Below are 19,667 nucleotides of genomic sequence, written 5' to 3' on the forward strand. Positions count from 1 at the left end.
TAAGTTTAAGGATTTCTTGTTTGCGGTCCTGGTTACTCTTATGACTTGAGGCAGGACATGTGACTGACACTTCTCCCAGCAGTCAGCCAGTCACTAAGACAGGTCTCTGAGTGCCCTTCATCTACATGAGCTCTCCATGTGTAGTAAGAGGCACAAATGCCTGTCTCAATTGGAATGGTGCAGATGGACTATGGGAAGGCTTCTCAAACTGTGAGGAAGATGGGCATTCTGAGGGGTTTGGTGGGGAGTTATTCATCCTGGTAAACCTAAACTGTAAAGTGGCGCACACAAAAAACTTTCTTTGCTCTGACAATCACCGTCTGGCAATTTCTCCATATCAGCAGGCTCTGTGCAATTTCCTCGAATTATTGCATGAAAGTCCAGAATATCTGGCTGAAAAAATATATTCCAGAAATCTAGGGGATAGGATGATTACTAGGTGGGACAAAAAAATGAACCCCAACTAAGACCTGCAAAAACTAGAAGTAATTAAGAAATAAGTAAAAAAATTAATGCCGTAGGCAATAAAAGAATCTTTTTTTTTTTTTTTGAGACAGCCAAAAGTGAGAGGAATTGCTCTGTGCTTGTAAGATAAGTTGTTGACATTTGTTCTACTCTATGGAATCTTGCAAAGATTTCTTTTTAAACAACTATATTTGGATTGTAAATTTGATTCATTTAAAAAGAAATAGTAATGCCAGAACTGAAATGTCTAGCAGAGCCTCAAATCAGAGCTCTTATGCAGATATTCTTGTATGTTTACACAAAATTTTAGTATAGGAACTCCATTTTCTTTGAATGTGAGAGTTTACGTCTAAGATCTGGAAAACATACTGGGTGGGTTTTTATTTTTGTTGTGTTTTTGTTTTGTTTTGTTTTGTTTTTTTTAAATAATCAAAAATACCCTTAAAATGGTTTTCCAAACTTTATTACTTGATGTACCTAAATGTTCTATTTTAGAAAAGATGAATTTTTTTTTTAAATTTAAAAGTAAAAGTCATACCTGAGACCATGTAGTCTAACTTCTCATATAACCTAGAATGTGAAGTCTATAGATATAGGTTATAAAAATCTTATCCTTACATATTAGCTGGACAGAGTAGGACTACCATTTCTCATAGCTGAATCAAGAATTTTATAGAACAGTCTTTTTTATTATTATTTTTAAGCTGAACAAGATATTGAATGCTCAAGAACTTGAGAGTGAGAAGAAAGGGAAAAAAATCCATGATGAGCATCTTTTCATTGTGACGCATCAAGGTAAGTAGGAGGAGTTCAGTGGTGATTTACTGATATTTTTCAACTGGGAGTTATTTGGTGCTGAAACATACAATACACAATTTTTTTGCTATGAAATTTATTGTAGGCAAATTTTGTGTGATGTCTTGTGCCTTCTCTGAAACTTCAATCCAGATTTAACCATCTAGAATCTGTCTAGAGGTCAACATACTGGTTGGGCACTCCCTAACTGCTCATATCTACCTGTTTTGCAGGCCTTGGCCTGATGGTATTTTCCTGTTACTGACAGGAAACATGTAGATTGTAAGCAGCTCTGGAGTTAGCTTTTACTGGAGTATCAGATCTGGATTTTCTCTTTCCTTCTTTTGTAATGAACATGCTGTATATCAAATATCTGATGTGTAAAACATATTTTAAAAAGTTCTGTCAACACTCTTGACTCTAGATTATTTTGTGGAATACTTTAAGCAGCATACTGTAACAGGTAATAAGTTTGTGCGTCAGCATCTTTTTGTATGCTGGCAGGGTAAATGTAGAATATTCATTTCAAATCAAAATATAAGAATTTCACTTTCTCAGTACTATGAAATAAAAACAAATAGCCTCAAAGTTGATGCTAACAGTGCCTTTCTTGTTGTAGTGTATGAACTTTGGTTTAAGCAGATTTTGTGGGAAATGGACTCTGTGCGAGTGATCTTTCAAAATGGCCACGTAAGTTAGAAGCAAATATTAATTTGGGGAAAATTCAGCCCTGTCTTTCTCTTGTCTCCTGCCTTTCAACCTGATATATTTGGGTTACTAAAGCAACATGTTCATGTTCTCTTTTCAAAAACAGCATCAAAACATGATATCAGTGAAATTTGGCTGAGTGGCTCTTATATCCTGACAGTAGACATTTTTGATCAGCAAAATCTTTTTTCCCCCTGAAATGACTTTTGCATAGATCACCTTCCAAGACCAATTTCACTGGCCAAAATGCACTCATAATGCTCTCCTACTAGTAATGGACAACAGGAGAAACTTAACTTGGAAATACTCTACTGCAAAAAAATCAGGCTCAAAGGCAAAACTGAAAACCAGAGGGCTCACAGGTGTTTTTATGACAAAAAGTCCCATCTGCCTTTGCTCAGTTTTTGAAGTCTACATATAGTATCCTTTCATCCAATATCTGCTGTGGGAAAGAAAACTCTTTTGGTAGTTGTGTAATATTAAGTCCAACAGAAAAGCAAGAATCAAAATCACACTGTATATTGAGTGAGAATTTCTGAAAATTACAAATATAACAGTAATATTTTGAACATCTCTAAACATTTGTCTAAAGCTGAGCACTTAAGCTTATAACAATAGGTAACAATGGAAAACTCTTGATTTGATACTACGTCCACAGAAAAGGCTGCATGCAATTTGAGAAATACCTTGATTACATCCTGAGCATGTGTCTGCAAAGAAAATTTGAAACTAGACTAGGTCAAAAGAAGAAAATTATCTCTGTTGTCCTCCACATAAATTATTTTGTTGGCTTTTTAGCTTAACATTATATCAAATTTTAACTGATTCAAATCAGTTCTTCAGTAGAACAATTTTCTGTTATTTCATTTTGGGAAAAATGAAACCCTGCTTCTAATCAGAATTTGAAATGTCTAGAACTTAAATTCTTTTACTTCTATTTCAGTCAAAAACATAGAAAAGAAAAAATTCCTATATGTTTAGCCCACTTGTATCATCTGTCAAAAAAAATTCAAAGATTTCAATCTTTGAAAATTGTAGTTTCAGTTTTCAGTTAAAAACAGAGTGCTTTATTCTACATGAGATTCTGCAGCTATGGATTTCATGTGGGAAGGACTTAGGAACTAAAGTAATGTACAACAGTAAAAAGATGTGAAATAACTAGGTAGGACCTAAAGGGAACACCATTCTCTTTGGTTGTGATCTTTCTTTTTCCTACAGGTAAGAGATGAGAGGAACATGCTGAAGGTTATTACTCGAATGAATAGAATTTCATTGATTCTGAAATTACTTGTGGAACAGTTCTCAGTTTTAGAAACTATGACTGCACTGGACTTCTTTGATTTCAGGTAAATACTTACCATTCTTCCACAGTAATCCACGAGCTGGTAATTCCCATCTTTAGAACTGATGGCGAATTTTGGATGTGTGTTGATGGCTGACTGCTTTCCTGTTCTGCTTCTGTCACTGACCTGTCTGACTTGTGACCTCAGTGCCATCCAGCATCCCATTCACTTCTACATTGTTTTATTACCCTTTCCTTTCTATCTTTTAATGTTCCCAAATTATAACCAGAAAACTAAAATTTTACTTCTCTTGGAACTTTGAAACATCTGTAATTGTCTAGCAGTTCAAAATGTGTTACAATGATCTAGCAATGTGGGATTTCAAGTTACTTTTATTAGTAATGTTTTCAACACAGTCGGACAATTTAACTCTGAATCCCCTTAGTCCCCTTAAACAAAATCCACTAAAAGTTTTTCTGAACATTATTCTATTGTATAGAATAAAGCAAAATATAATATTGCACATATATACCATATATACCAATGTACAGGAATTATCCTGAGTAACAAGCCTATTTAAAATGTATTCATTGTTTTTACTTCATTCACTTTATTGCTCTGGAAATTTTTGTAATATCTATTTGGGGTGAAGCTGCTTTTTCTGTTTGGAAAGGGAATGATTTTTACTAATGTTTCCTCCTGTACATCACATGCACAAAGCTGCCATTTTAAAACACAATGCAAACATAAGTGTGTCAATGTATTTCTGTGTGCACAAACAATATATAACTAGAAAATGTGATTATGTTATACGTACCTTGTCGTTGCATTAAAATAGCTTTTTCCTTTTCTTTATTGCAGTTTGATGTTCATTAAATGTGAAATATGGTTGGTTTGGGGCGCTTTTTTTGTTGGTTTGTGGTTGGTTTTGGTTTATTGAGAAGAAGAGAAACCCATCATTGTCAAATTACATACTGCATTTTTGTATCCTCTTTTCTTCTGTTCCCAAAGATACCACCTAAGCCCAGCCTCAGGTTTTCAGAGCCTGCAGTTTCGCTTGCTAGAGAACAAAATTGGAGTTCCTCAAAGTCTGAGAGTCCCTTATAACAGAAGGCATTATCTTGATAACTTCAAGGGACAGGATTATGAATTACTGCTTAAATCAGAGCAAGAACCAACACTACTGCAACTTGTGGAGGTAACAATGTCTCTCTTAGACCTTGCTTCATTTTCCCCCATCTCCCAGGAATGTCCTTCATTGGTGTCAGTGCCAAAATCTTCATAAGAGAAGTAAGCATACTGGCAATTTCCCTGTCAATTCTGTTTTGGATTCTTATCAAAATTTGTATGAAAGAGAGTTAGTCATTAGTAAACCAACTGACTTTTCATAGCATTTCCTTTCATTTCAAAATTCTCACTGCTAAACTTGTAAATTGTACTGTGGAAATGCAATATAAGAATGTAAATATATTGTTTCATCTGCTTTGTTTTCCATGACTCTAAGACCTTTTGAGAAAAAAAACTTTAAAAATATTTCCACTGTTAGTAAAGGCTATTAGTGAGGTTAAAATCACTTAATTTGATTTGATGACTTGGTCTCAGAGTTACAAAGGACTCACGCTAGTTTCTCCAACTCCCTTACCATCTTCATACACAAAATTCACATAATGGTGGCCAAGAAGGCCAATGGCATCCTGGCTTGTATCAGCAATAGCGTGGCAGGCAGGACCAGAGCAGTGATCATCCCTCTCCTCTGTACTTGGCACTGGTGAGGTCACACCTTGAATTCTGTGTCCAGTTTTGGGTCCCTCACTATAGGAAAGACATTTCGGTTCTGGAGTATGTCCAGAGAAGGTCAACAAGGTTAGTGAAGGGTCTGGAGTACAGCTCTTATGAGAAGCAGCTGAGGGAGCTGGGATGGTTTAACCTGGAGAAAAGGAGGCTCAGAGAAGATCTTATTACTCTCTACAACTGCCTGAAAGGAGGTTTGTAGCAATATGGGGTCGATCTCTTCTCCCAGGTAACAGGCAACAGGACAAGAAAAAACAACCATAGATTGTGCCAGGGGAGGTTTAAACTGGATATTAGGAAACATTTCTTCACCAAAGGGTTTTCAAGCACTAGAAAAGGCTTCCTAGGGAAGAGGTTGAGTCACCATCTCTGGAAGTATTTAAAAGATGTGTAGATGTGGCACTTAGGGACATGCTTTTAGTGATAAAAATGGCAGTGCTGGGTAATAGTTGTACTAGATGATCTTATGGGTCTTTACTAGCCTTAATGATTCTATGATTCTATGATAGCTTTTTAAAGAAAAATGCAGTATAAACCTCAAAACCCATCATCCACTCGTATTAGCCTTGTCTGTCTAGTAATACCTGACATAGAACATTTAAGAAATTTCTTTAACTTTTCTTCATTAGCTTAGATGTCATACTCTTGTATCTTTCAGATAGGAAGGAGGTAAATTAAGTGGTCTCTAAAGGGAATTCTATCACAAGGATTCCTATTCTTCCCCTCCTAATTTAATTTCCATTATTAAAAAGAAACCAAAGAGAAAGCTTTGCTAACTGTCAAATAAATTTCTAGCTTTTATCACCACGTATTGTAGCTTAAGTTAATTACACAGTTTGATCAGTATTCAGCCTATCTGACATGATAAAAACTGTTTCTGCAAATGGTTTTATATCTTCCTTCTGAGATTTTTCATTACAATTATCCTATTTATATATATGTGGAATAAGATTGTTTTCTGTATGTACATGGGATTTTGTTTCAAATACACCCTTAGAATGAGAAAACTTTTGTCTTCCAACACTGGTCATTTAATCTGGAACCCATGTGGGTGTGTGTATGGCACCATTATGTAAGTATAAATCATCATATGTGCTTACTCCAGCAATAAGCACCTCTACAGGATATTAAACCAGAACAACTGAAGAAGTAAAATTTATGGTGGTATAACTTGTAATTCTAGGGTAATGTGCTTGCATTGTTAAACACACCATTATCATAATTGTTATTATTATTATTATTATTAAAGGCATGGCTGGAAAGAACTCCAGGACTCGAAGCAGAAGGATTTGATTTCTGGGGACAATTCGAAGTGAATGTTTTAAAAGGTCTAGAAGAGGAATTTGCCTTGATACAGGTATATGTGTACTATTGAACTAGCTATAAGCAAAGACAGCTGGCAAAATAACATTCCGACTTAAATTTGCAATTTGCTGCTATGACCATTTGAATTACACTGGCACATAAGCACTAGAAAATCCCTGAATATTTTTTGACCTGCATTTTTAAGTACATTTTTAATGAAAAAAAAATCACAAGAATTAATCAATTTCCTGAGAATATGTTTATAACTTTCTAACTTACCTAAACTTTTATATACAATTTTCTTACCCAAAGCTATGAAAGGATGTCTTCTTTTTGCCTTGAAAACAAAATAAATCAAACTTGAAACAAATTAAGATTGTTTTTAAGGCCTCTAGACAGAAATTAAAGTGATAAGCTAGAAGTTTGTTTGGACATTCATCTGAATTGTGTTGGCATCTATTTAATTGTACATTTTGTGGTAATGACATTTTTTAAAGGTCAGTGACTCATGTATCCTGTTTGAAAATACATCTAAGAAGTAGATGTAAGAACTTCAGAGTATTTATGATGAAAATAAAAGTTGCATAATGAGTTGTTCAAGTTCTTAATTTTCCCTATTGAATTCTAAAACCTCTTTTTGTTTTAAATATCAAAGGCCAAAACAGAATCAGAAGAGAAGGATGACTTATTGTCTGAATTCCAAAAACAGAGAGATGTATTACTTTCATTATTTGATGAAAAACGCCATGAACATCTCCTCAGTAAAGGTAAACTGTAATATTTTATGTAAACTTGTAAGTTCTATACATGATATATATAATCACATAATAGCATTAAATTTGCAGGATAATCAATAACAAATTAAGGACACTTGTATTTTGCAGGAGAAAGACGGCTGTCTTACAAAGCGCTGAAGGGGGCCTTAATGATCTACTTCTACAGGTAATGTTGGAAGATGTACTTTAATTCTTACTGGCAGGAAGAGAGGGGAAGATTAAGAACAGCAGCACAGATTTATTTAGGTTGGAACAGGCCTTGGAAAATAATCTAATCCAACCCTCCACAGAAACCCTAATTAGTTAGACACTAGAGAGTCAAATCAGGCTGCTCAGGGCCATGTCCAGCTGAGTTTTGAATGTCTTCATGGATGGAGGTTACATGGCCCCTCTGGGTGTCTAGTTAGTGTCTCACCAGATGCTGTTCCTCAGATGGTAACTAGAAAATGCCTTGTTCAAACTGTTGTACCTGTGCTAGAAAGATCTGGAGTCCTTTTCCAAGTAGGAGAGAGAAGGTGCAGATCAAGTCATACATGGCAGAAGCGTTTGTTAAAATATCCATTAACATTTCAATACCAATTTGGGAAAAATATATGTAACGTCACTAAGCACCAGTGAAGTGCTTCTTTGAAAAATACAGTATAGACCAAGAGGTCTCACTGTCTTCTCTTTCATTTTCCAAGAGAGGAACCTCGTTTCCAGGTTCCCTTTCAGCTTCTTACCTCCCTTATGGATCTCGACGTGCTCATGACCAAATGGAGATGTAAGTTTCCGTTTTTTGACTGTGACACTCCCTCTTTTAGATGCAAATAAATTGTTCTGTCCCTGAATTAGAATGTCTTAGAATTGAGCTTTAGAGTTCATGCTTTACGAATGCCTTTTTTTGTCTGTACTTCAGCCAAAAGGAAAGATTAAGAGCTGCTTCTGTGATAATGAGATACATAGGTATAGCTGTCATTTCTATGACCTGCTATAAGTTAGGTGAATTCTTTTATTTAAGGGACAGGTATATATTTTCCAAATGTCATCATGATGTCTTTATATGAAAACATTTCTTCTGCTCCTTCCCTATCTAGGCACACATAAGTGAATGCATTAATTCAGTATTATCAGAGCATAATAATGTATAACAATTAGAGTGTTCATTCTGAATTAACAATAATTTCGTATTAGTTGACTGATGAGTGGCAGATTTAACTCCTGCATTTCTCAAAATCTGGTAGTTCTGTATCTTTGTAAAGATCTCTGTGTGCCCTTTAGTATTTCAGTGATACATCTTGGCGTGACTCTTTGGTTATATCTAAACACTGAACATAATGCCATTTTCTTCTTTTTAATCACTCAGATAACCATGTCTGCTTGGTGCACAGAATGATTGGCAGCAAGGCTGGCACCGGAGGCTCATCAGGCTACCACTATTTGCGCTCAACAGTGAGGTAAAAATAATGTGTTTCCCCCGTTACCTGCAACAACAGAGTTCATAAAACCTCTGATGCTAGGAGACATATTTCAGACAGCTCACTGGAGGCCAAAGGGCTGCTGCTTCTCCTCTGGGACTCTAGCATCGCCTCCTGGTTGTTGTACATTTACTTATCATGTTGACATATATAAATTCCAAGCCTTCTGGGGCAAAAAAAATTCATTTGATCACGCATGCAAAGTGCCATGTCTAATTCTCAGTCAAAGGATCCAGATGTTACTGCGATAGCAAATAATATTAACCCTGTCTTATCTAGTCTGTGTGCCAGGTAGCACAAGTTACTGAGGTGACACAGGCTGGAAATGAGTCCTATCTACTGTGCAACTGATGAGTTTCTTTATTCCTTAGTGTGACCACTAATTGCACAACCTAGGGTACTTAATTTGGTATTGAATATAATCTTAGCCAATAGTAATTAATACTCTCAAGCTGTGTAGGCAATGATCAGAAACATGTTTCCCTCTGCTGGATGAAGCAGAAACTTAAAAGGGATGGTTGTGGCCTGAGGACAGAACTCTCTGAATGAGAAGAACTTTTTTTACACAAAATTCGGGCCTTCTAGCTGCAATTGTCCTGACAGTCCCGAACAACATTATGTAAAAAAAGCACAAGGATATTCAGACCTCCTTATAAGAGGATCTTCTTTGAGGTTTGTTTTCAAATAAAAACTGTACATAGCTGCCAACTACCACGTATGGCCTTGGGCAACAATTACCATCACAACTATTATAACAGAGGGCAGAATAGAAACCAGATGGCTGGACTGAATTCAAGGATTGAAGGTCCACTGTCTCTTTTAGAAAGCCCTCCCAGTCTTCCTTAATTTCAGGTTAACACTGCTCCTAGATAAATACTACTACGTATCTACCTCAAGAGCGACAGTCTGGAGATTATACCATATGTACTCTGCAATTTCAGAAGAAAGACATGACTATAGCAACCCCACTCCCTTTTTAAACCTAATCTGCTAAGCCCTAGAAACAGTTAGGTTTGTATTCTTGTTTTGCAATATTCAGGAAGGTTAGTACAGAAACTTCATTAAATTAATGAGATGGAATGATTGCTGAGGATTTAGAAATTATGGCCTTCTTGTGCTGATGTATTTATTATTCCAATTGTCTTTTTCAGTGACAGATACAAGGTATTTGTGGATTTGTTCAATCTTTCAACATTTCTAGTGCCAAGACACTGGATACCAAAGATGAATCCAACCATTCATAAATTCCTTTACACAGCAGAATATTGTGATAGTTCCTATTTCAGCAGCGACGACTCTGACTAGACTGCTTTTCTAGACTGGCTGCTGTAAAGAACTTCATGACTTTCACCTTGAGTGGTCCTACCCCTCAAACGTAACAGTGTAAATATGTATTTATGTATGACAGCTATGTGAATAGTTTGATCGGCTTGTGGAAGAAATGTAATTGTTTGTAGAAAAAATAATCTGTATTGAGTTGGCCTATACTAAGACTAAAATGATACCCCAATCCAACTCAATGACCAGTTTAACTCAGCTGGCTTCTTAAAACCTACACCTAGAGAGAGAGAGAGAGAGTGCAAATCATATGGAATTATAATGACCATGACTTATTTGTACATATTTTTGTATTTGTTTGTTTGCCTAATGGCCATTACTAATTTATGTCTGGTTGAGGATATAATCAGTCTCATCATGTTCAGAGGAATATCAGTTTCTGAGCTCTTCTGTGCAATTTCAAGAGGAATTTTGGGTTAAGAGTTTCAGAAGCTATATTTAAAAAGTCCAGAATCTATAGGAACTGCAGCATCCTGAACTTATACATAGATCAACAATCATGTTGTTATGTATGGCTTACACGTGAACGTAAATCCCTTCTGTAGAAATACTTACTGTTAAGAATAGCAGATATAAGTACTTACTTAAAGCTCATCTTTTGTTAAGTCTTCTTCTAAAGCAACTATAAAGTTCAAACAACAGTGTGACAGGCATTTGAAGTGGCTTTTATGCAAACTATCATTGAAATAAGGATAAAACTGACACACAATAAAGGCAAATTTGACCATAGAATATCAATAAAGCTTGTGTGGTCTTTTAATTAAATAGACTCTTGTCTTTTTAAATGCTTCCTTTGGAAAGACACACACTGTAGGCCTGAATTTCTGGTGTGTTCTCTGTACCACAGCAATTGTTTTCCAGTTGTGGAGGTGTGCTGTTTGTTGTTTGTAAACCACTCAGGGAAGGCCAAACTACACAATGAGTGCAGAAGACTTTTCATTTTGCTAATCTGAAGTTTTCAGCCAAGTAAATTCAGTAAGTAGAAGAACCTGAATTAGTTGAAACATCGCACTTGGTTTTCCTTTAATTAAAAATATATTAGCAATTAGAAGGACTAAACCAGCAATACTTACAATACACAATTAAAAACACTCATTGCATTTTTCATAAAAAGTTTATAAAAAAAATATTAACATGGTACAGTAATTGAGTGAAAAAATTACAGAATTGCTTCAGTACTTTTCACAGTAGGGCTTCTTAAAAGACACAGGTAAAGCACTGCAGATGAAAAACTCAGAGCATTTTAGAATTCCATGCTTGGTTGTGAGTTCTAGTTACATTTGCCTGCAGCTGCAGTTTCACACGTCAGCCAAGCTGGAACCCCTTTTTGATTCCCAGGAAGTCTCACCTATGAATTGAATTAACACAGGGAAATTTAACACTGACTCTATTTGATGTATTCTGTAATTGCTGACTTTCTAAATTGTTACTCGCGGTTCTTTTTATATTCAAATAATTTAAAATACACCGTTATACTACTGATTTTTTAATCCAAATTTCTTCTCATTTGTCACCACTGTTTTCCTTTTAAGATTTTTCTATGGAATAGTATTCAACCCTAGATAGAGTCCACATTTGAGGTTTCAGTCCATCTTTGTAACCCTGCAGTTGATTCGGAGTCTTCTTATTCCATGAGAAATTTGGCACGCAACACAAATTCGAAATAAAAATGTTTTTAAAAACTTCAGCCATCTATTGCTGGACGCAGGAACTGCCGTTATAGCAACTTCTTATTTTAGAAAATGTTGTGTTGAAATACATCTTCATATACAGTGTGTGTCCAAATGATATTTGTGGTTTTTGGCCCAGAAAAGTGTCAAACAAAAACTGATGAAACTGTATCTGCGATACCTGCAAAGGAATTAAAATTTTTTTTCAATAAATACTGGAAGTGGAGACTTCCCATAAATAAATTCCTAGAATTCCTATTCATATAATGCCATCTCTGAACTGCTGGGAGTAGGGGTTACATGGAATCATCTGTAGCCCTTTTATTTTTTGCTTGCCTGACACTGTGCATAGTTGAAACCTACTCTCATGTCCAAAATTTTAGATCCTTTTTAAGGACTCAGAACTGGTGCAATTTCTGTGCTGAAAAGTGATCTAAACCTTGATATCTTGCATCAGCAATATTAGACAACGTGAAACTATGCAACTTTGAAAGGTCACTAAGAAACCGGAGATCACAAAGTCCACTACAAGACATGTTTTTGAACATTCATACATACATAAACACAGTGCAAACTAGGCTTTTAAACAGGTTCTGCTCTTTTGTGTTGCAACCATTCCAACACTAGAAGCAAAGTTTGACTATAGCCAGTGAAGGTATCAAATACTAATGACTCTTCTACACTTAAAAGTGGTGTCAGGGGTTCTAAATCAGAAGACAACATCTTTGGGGGAAATGAGCAACTACTGTCCTTTGCTGGATTGTTTTTGTGTGGTACACTGCAAAAAAATGTGAAAGATCCTGCTTTATTGAGAGATTTTGAAAATAACACATCTATTCTCCCTGCCACCTCTGCAATTGACTTGCTTTATCGCTACTTCTACATTTCCCTTTCAAAATCATTTCTTTATACAAAACAAAAGTAAAAACAAAAGATTCAGCAACATGAAAAAGCTGTGATTGGATACATCCTTCTGATCTTTACTGAGTGCAGGCAAACTGAATATTATCTGTTTTTATTTGCAGAAGATTTAGATAAACTAACACCAGGGCAGGAGACAGAACTAGGATTTAAAGGATATACCCTCTGTCCTAGAACAAAAACCACAAGCAGGACACATTTCCCAAGCACAGATAGAGTCTATTTTTGTATTTGTTTCCTAAACTGAGCCCAGAGATAATTGCATCCGCCAGACAAGGACAGCAGCTATTTTACTACAGGGAGTACAGCGATGGCACTAACCTAGAACCATGACACATGACTGTATACTTTACAATGGCATTACCTCTACATGGAGAGGTATAATAGTACTCTAACTGCTCGCTATGCCTTACCTATTTTTACCTCTACACGTTCCTTTTCAATCATTCAAATACATGGCTCGGTTGAACTAGCAATGCCTTATTTATTTTCCCATCTGGACTCATTTAAGCTCTTTTAAAGCATAGCAGTGATTTGTTTTGCCTCTCTGACGATCCCATTATATCTTTACTATTACATTATATTATTACATAATATCTATTATATTACTATTATATTACTTTATTATAGCTTTACCCACATGGAGAGATGTATCCCAGCATGTGGCCTTTACCACTTAATTATTTTTTGTCAGACTTACCACAGACATTGCCGCCTATCTTAACATGAACATAGCCATCTATTCCCCACGTAGGCCCCCAGGAGTTCTGTACAATCCAGTACGGGATACTACCTGGAAGAGACATTCCATGAACTAGAGACAACATGAGATTTGGGAAGCTTAAAAGACTCCTAACACTCTACACAGCGAATTAGCATTTCAATATCTCATAGTTTGCAATGGCTTGATGGACAGGCCAGTGAAACCAGTTGTTCAGAGAACAGAACTAATATTCCAGTACTGAAAGACTGGACATGGGCTCTTCTAGTATAAAGACACACATAGCCATGTTCTTGAGTTTACAAGGACAAGAACTAAAGTAGCAGTGACGAATTTTTATTCCTGGGATCAGGCTGCATTTCCAGAACTGATGTGACATCAAACCACACAGCTTTCAACAGAACACCCCATTCTGGATTTTAATCACTTGTCCCACAGAAGGCAGAGCTGCAACTAAAAGAAAAAAACTCAAAACCAACTGGATTGAAGTTCAGTTGATGAAAACGCACCTGTTCTGTCAAAACCAGTGACAAGAACAGCATGATTTGCTCTTCCACTGGAGCAGTGATACTGTATGATTCCACCAAGATAATCCTGCCAGCTAACTGCATCTACTGTTACTGCCAAAGGGCCCCACTTAACAAGCATCCTCATCATTTCTTCTTCTTGACCACTGTGAAAGGAATGAGTGATAATGCCAAGTTACTTAAGTTAGCACACTTAAGGGATTTGAGAGATCTACTTGTTAGGTATGATTTAAAAATCAAATAATGAAACTGTTCCTTCTGAGTTCTATATGCCATGTAACATACATCAGCAATTACATACTTCATATACCACAACACAGTAATACAAATATTGGACACAGAAATGATAGGAAAGGTGCAGATCCAAAGATACAATGCTACTAAAAAGCAGCAGGTTTCTGGGTCAAGTCAGTGGGCAATGGTGAGCACTATGAACTTTTTGTATATCACTCTTCTCAATTACAAACAGCTTTGGACAAACTATGAGTCTGTATTATGATTTCCCATTGTTTTTAGGCATACAGAAGTACCTCTTGTACATAACAGTACACTAAAATATGTGTCTCAAACATATCAAAACACAGGACATTTCCACTACCAGACATGTACCACTATCATCCTCATACAATTTTATTTATCAATGCATGATATGTGCAATAATTAAATTTGGCAAATACAGACTGGCAAAGGTATAATTGATTTTAGTTACCTATATCTGGCAGTAATCAAATTCCTAGTCATAATTACAGTTCTTGTCTTTATTCAGTATGTAGCTATATTGTATTGATAAAAATTAGAAATACAGTTTTTTCACAGAGAAACCTAAAAAGCTGAAGTCTTCACACAGTTCAGTTGATAACACTGTTTCTAAAGTTCTGGGGTAGAGAAGACGTGGGTGGGTATGTAAATAGAGGAATACTGAAGTAGTTGAATATTTCCTAATTTTTTCAACAAATTCCAATTACTACTGGTAGGATTTACTGTTACTAATAATAAAGCAGTGCACTGTTTAGTAAACAAACATAAGAAACTGTAACCGACTCAACACTCCAGTTTATACACAGCCAATTTAAAAGGCCTAATTCCAAGCCACAGCCTTAAGCTTTCTCATTGGAGTAGGCTTAGTGTTGAGTGGATTCATTGTGGCAAGCCTTAACTCTCAAAAATGTTATGCATTAATCCTTCTCCAGCACACAGCTACAGAACTAATGCAATCAACCTTGTAATTTTTGCCTGGTCAATGCACTATTCACTCCAGCTTACTCCACAATTGCTGAACACAGAAGGAAAAGTACAGCAAATAAAAAGAGTCAATAGCTACCTGAAGTCATATGCAGCAAATCCTGTTATTGAAACTCCAAAATCTGAGCGATCAAAATAATGGCACAGGCCTGTCTGAGCTTTAAAAGTGTATTCTGAATCTCTCACGAGTTTTACTCTTGTCTGCAAGAAGATAAATGAGTATGAACTGAATGCATTTGATTTTGTCACTATGCAGCTCAAAATATATTGAAAATGACCACATAATCCACTCAAAATTCATTGTGTTCTGGGCGAGATTAAAAATAAGAATGTCATACTGTGAAATAGGTATTTACTATCTCTAATTTTCTTGTTTACTGAAAAAGCTTCAGAAGGGATTCAGAAGTCTTTAAATAATGAATAAAATTTAAAAGGCATCTCAGGTTTAAACTAGCCTCATAAGCAATCCCATCAATTTCAAGACAGAGAGATAATCATTTGATGAATGACTATTCATTCTCTTCAAATGATTTCCACACACAAAATTATCCTCTCCTTGGGACAGTTCAAGAAGCACAACTATCCCAAGAAACTATATAAAATAGTAAAAAGTCTGATTCTGTTACTAGCATCAAATCCTCATTCTAATATATTATGTTTATATAATAGTTTAAAGTCCAGCTACAAAGCTATTGTATCAGCCTTTTATGCTTTCCTTGTCTTCTGCAGCACAGTATATTTATGACAGTGACTTCTCCAGCCTAATTCATTTGTGGTCCCTCTGTTGCCAAGTGAGACAGAATTTTGTTTCAGAGGAATCAAGATGAGTATCCTCTGTTGTTCTTGAAATATAAACTTAGTCAAGTTATCTAGACTCCTATTAGCCATGGTTATATGAATCTTCAGGGGTAGGATTACAGCTTCTTAAAAAGGAAAAAACAGTGTTTTTTTAAACTTCAAAAAATGAAGGAATTCTTTTCATATTCTTATAATTCAATCTGAGAGAGTACTTTATATTTCAAAGATATTGAAATGTTTCTGTTTACATATGTTATTAACACGCATTTTTTGTTTTTCATGAATGAAATGTGTTAGGTACAACTGAAATAGAAATTATGTCTGCATTTTCAATGTTTTGGGTTGCAGGTGAAACAAAAGTAAACACAATCCATTTTATTCTGAGGTTCTCCACACTTATACATAATTTTACAGTGTTTGCAACAGAAACCATAGAAAGCTGAAAGCAGAAAATGTCAACATCCTTCTTGGATGCTAAATAAATATGCATACATATACACATGCACACATATGTATGTGCACATACAAAGGTACACACTCATCAGATGAGCTCTACACTTCACCTTCCCCATCACTTTTTCCCAGTAAGTAAGAATGGTAATATGAAAGCTAATGAAGGGTTTGGGGTTTATTAAAAGTTCCACACCTGGTTCAGCCAGCTCAGAGCACTCACAGTGGATCCCCCATTGCAGCCGTAATTATTGTATGAGCAGTCAATAACTTGTTGCACACTCAGCTCTTCCAGGTTGTTTCTTTTAATTGCATAGGCAGACTCTATGCCACCCACAACGCTGAAAGCCCAGCAGCCTCCACACTGATAGAAAGGGAAAGACGAGAAAGAAAAAGTCAGTTTTGTCTTTGAAGCCTGATATGAAAAGCAAAAAAAGAGTCAAAAAGAGTTGTCTAATGCTCTTAATTTACTACACCATCCTTGAACTTTGTTTTTAAGGCAATAATAAAGAAATTTAATCATCCATTTAAAATACTGATCTGTTTTTTTCCCCCTATACTGCTCTCTGAAAGCCAGAAATGTGTTATGGATGTCTTATTTTAAGGATTCCTACAGTGCAGTTGTCTTACATTAAGGACTCCCTCATGATGATTTTTGCCCTTTAAGATAGGTCTGAGGATGCTTTTTACTGTGAGATATCTATTTTCTTAAAGAAGGATTGGCACACAGGATGAAATTATTTTTTAAGCACATTAGTATATTTTTGTAGAATTTTATAGAACTGTATTAGATTACAGTTTAAGAAATGGTAAGCTGAAATTAAACGTAACAGAAAAACTCTCAGACAGTCACAGAATCTACACTCCAGTTCTACACTCTTTAAACTGAGGCCTTTAAAATAGGAAGCAGAATTTATTCCTTACAAGGTCCAAGGTTTGTGAAGCACAGAAAGGAAAGACACTGGGGATTTAACAACTTGTTTCTTACCATTTACCAAAATGCTTTGGGATAAACTGTAGTCATGTGGGGTCTGGTCACCTTCCTATCATGAATGCATCCCCTGAGGTGTTCAGTGGTAAAGACATGGGTGTTGACCAGCTAAGGGCATTCGATCATGGGAACAAAGAATAGGAAAGGATCTATACTCATCTAGGTAAACTGAGGGGAATAAGATCAGGTACTAACTTACCTTGGTCCCTCCAGAAAAATACAAGATACACATGATGCAAAATATTTGCAGATCTAGTAAACTAAATCAAAAAATGTATTATGCACAGTTTATAAATGCACAGCTCCTAAATGCACCATTTTGACACCTCATCCTTTTAATTCCACTTCGCAAAAAATGCTATGTGACTTTGTAACGTTCAACTGCTCATACTTGTGCCAGCTCTCCAAGGAGTCTCGAGGCAGTGCTGGTCCTTTCCAAAACCTTCACTGTGCTCTACAGTCTACCCCCTGAAACTGTCTCTGAGCAGTGCTTGAGAACCAGGAAAGGAAAACACTAGGACTTACTGTTTGCTGATTTCTCACTTCTGCAATGACTTTCTTGTCCCTCCAGTCAAACTTCTTTGGCAAAGGAATTTCCTTTCCCTTTGGCACTTTTGTGTATCTGGGAAGTTTGTGAGGTATGCTTCTTAAGTAAATAGCTAAACACAGAATACAAACATCTGTAAATCTACTAACAAAAGAAAAAATTCCACAAACCACAATTTTACTAGAAGTCAGAGAGGTAACTTTGATCTGTAGTTAAAACCATGAGTTTAGATCTCATTTTCAAATCCATAGAAAACTCATATATTTTAACATAATCATTATACTCCAGAATGAATATAAATATTCCTATAGTTCCAGAAATAAAGGAATATTCTATATAGGGAATGTGGGTAGGAAATATGAATATTCTCTAAAGTTGAACAATAACCGCTCCATAAAACAAGGTTTGTTGGAAAATTTTCACATTTTACTGACTTAAAAAATATTAGTTTATTTTAGTCAGGTACAAGGGGAAAGTAAGAGTAGAAGAAGGTAAAAATTCTGAAACACTTGCTAACTGTTGGTTTTTCACTAAAAAAGTTGCTGAATTATTTAAAATTTAAAAAGGGGTTAAATCCTCTGATAAATAGAAAGTGTAGCAACAGACTTGAACAGCAAGACGGGAAAATTAAGTTAGATATCAGACAAATTTTCTAGGGAAAAAATAAAGCATGTTACATTGCTCCAGAAAGTCATAGCTGTTATTGTACAACCATGGACCTCCAAGAACTGTTTGGGCTGTAGTGAGTTTTGTCTTGGGATAGGCAGTAGGAACTTACTCAGAACCTTGTGAATCTTCCACTTCAAAAACTGATTCAACTGAAGAAGACTTTAAGGCACAGTGAGAAGAAAGAAGGAAAGACAGAACTGTCTGTATACTAAAACATATTCAGGCTGCGAGCAATTCAACCTTGCAAGACTGGAGAATATGAAGAGGATTGTTGCATCCTTCAGAAGTACTGATCTGTGTACCAGGCATTGTAAATTAGCTGACTATCAGCACGGGAAGAATCTGTGAATGTGAAAAACACAAGGTTCTGGGAAAAGATAACAAAAATATCAGAAAAGGCATTAGCAGCAACCAGAAAATGTACCTTTGAACTCTTCAGGAAACAGGTGAGAAAACTGATTTATCCCATAGAAAGCACTCGTATTATCTTTTGATGATGAATTCAGTAATCTAATTCTTTTAGCACTTTCCTGAAGGAAAAAAAAAAAAAGTGGGCATTTTTGTTAGCAGTAGTGATGAAACTATAAGAGCAGAAAAAGTTAGCAACAGTAAACATGAATGTAACAAGACAGCTGTTCACCTCAGATTTGTTATGTATTCCTAGCAAACCAATATGAAAGCCATTAGACTAATTTCAACTCCAAGAAAGATTGAAAAAAAAACACTTAAGTATAAAGAATTGATATGGAGCAGACAAAACAGGCAAGCTGAGAACAAGTTGTGTGTGACGTCCGTTCTTCACAGCACAACAAACCTTGTGGTTCAGAGATATGTAAAAATGTCTTCAGGTAAGAATTAACCCCACCATGCTTCATGTCTTTATAAAGCAAAAGAAGAGCATAACAGCCTAAAGACTTTAAACCCTCTAAACTTTATATTATTGGGAATCCTGGATCTCTGAAAAACAGGGTTTTGAGCTATGAAAACAGGACAATCTGACCCCCTCCAACTCCTGCTGACAAAGATCAACACGAAATATGCAAAACTTCATGCCATCTTCTGCGTTTTCCATGAAGACTTCATCGCACTCCCTCAATGGCAATAGTGGTCTGCTATTGCATCCCGGGCAGCATCACCTTCGGTCCCACCACACTGGCCGTCACTACCACCCCTGGGGCGGGAGTCAGATGGGGCTGGGACCTCAGTCCCGGTG

At 36.0% G+C, this 19,667-nt stretch overlaps 2 protein-coding genes across 2 annotated transcripts in view; one reads left to right on the forward strand and one right to left on the reverse strand.

Moving 5' to 3' along the window:
- The window catches only part of TDO2 (tryptophan 2,3-dioxygenase), an 11,766-nt gene extending 1,083 nt beyond the window's left edge, over positions 1-10,683 (forward strand). Inside the window, exons 3-12 of the mRNA XM_027899423.1 lie at positions 1,170-1,260; positions 1,880-1,950; positions 3,187-3,314; positions 4,263-4,449; positions 6,292-6,399; positions 7,003-7,114; positions 7,232-7,289; positions 7,807-7,886; positions 8,469-8,559; positions 9,732-10,683. Of these exons, the coding sequence (XP_027755224.1) occupies positions 1,170-1,260; positions 1,880-1,950; positions 3,187-3,314; positions 4,263-4,449; positions 6,292-6,399; positions 7,003-7,114; positions 7,232-7,289; positions 7,807-7,886; positions 8,469-8,559; positions 9,732-9,885 (1,080 nt within the window). The 3' untranslated portion in view covers positions 9,886-10,683. The remainder of the gene's footprint in view (positions 1-1,169; positions 1,261-1,879; positions 1,951-3,186; positions 3,315-4,262; positions 4,450-6,291; positions 6,400-7,002; positions 7,115-7,231; positions 7,290-7,806; positions 7,887-8,468; positions 8,560-9,731) is intronic.
- Positions 10,684-11,016: 333 nt separating this feature from the next.
- Positions 11,017-19,667, reverse strand: part of CTSO (cathepsin O) — a 10,017-nt gene continuing 1,366 nt past the window's right edge. Inside the window, exons 2-8 of the mRNA XM_027899425.1 lie at positions 18,879-18,984; positions 17,764-17,897; positions 16,444-16,611; positions 15,079-15,200; positions 13,740-13,903; positions 13,210-13,302; positions 11,017-11,769 (exon numbers count right to left, since the gene is read on the reverse strand). Coding sequence (XP_027755226.1) covers positions 11,735-11,769; positions 13,210-13,302; positions 13,740-13,903; positions 15,079-15,200; positions 16,444-16,611; positions 17,764-17,897; positions 18,879-18,984 — 822 coding nt within the window. The 3' untranslated portion in view covers positions 11,017-11,734. The remainder of the gene's footprint in view (positions 11,770-13,209; positions 13,303-13,739; positions 13,904-15,078; positions 15,201-16,443; positions 16,612-17,763; positions 17,898-18,878; positions 18,985-19,667) is intronic.

This window comes from Empidonax traillii, unplaced genomic scaffold (genome assembly GCF_003031625.1).
Source record: "Empidonax traillii isolate 1590-97213 ecotype Southwest subspecies unplaced genomic scaffold, ASM303162v1 scaffold666:size787383, whole genome shotgun sequence".
NCBI classification, from domain to species: domain Eukaryota; kingdom Metazoa; phylum Chordata; class Aves; order Passeriformes; family Tyrannidae; genus Empidonax; species Empidonax traillii.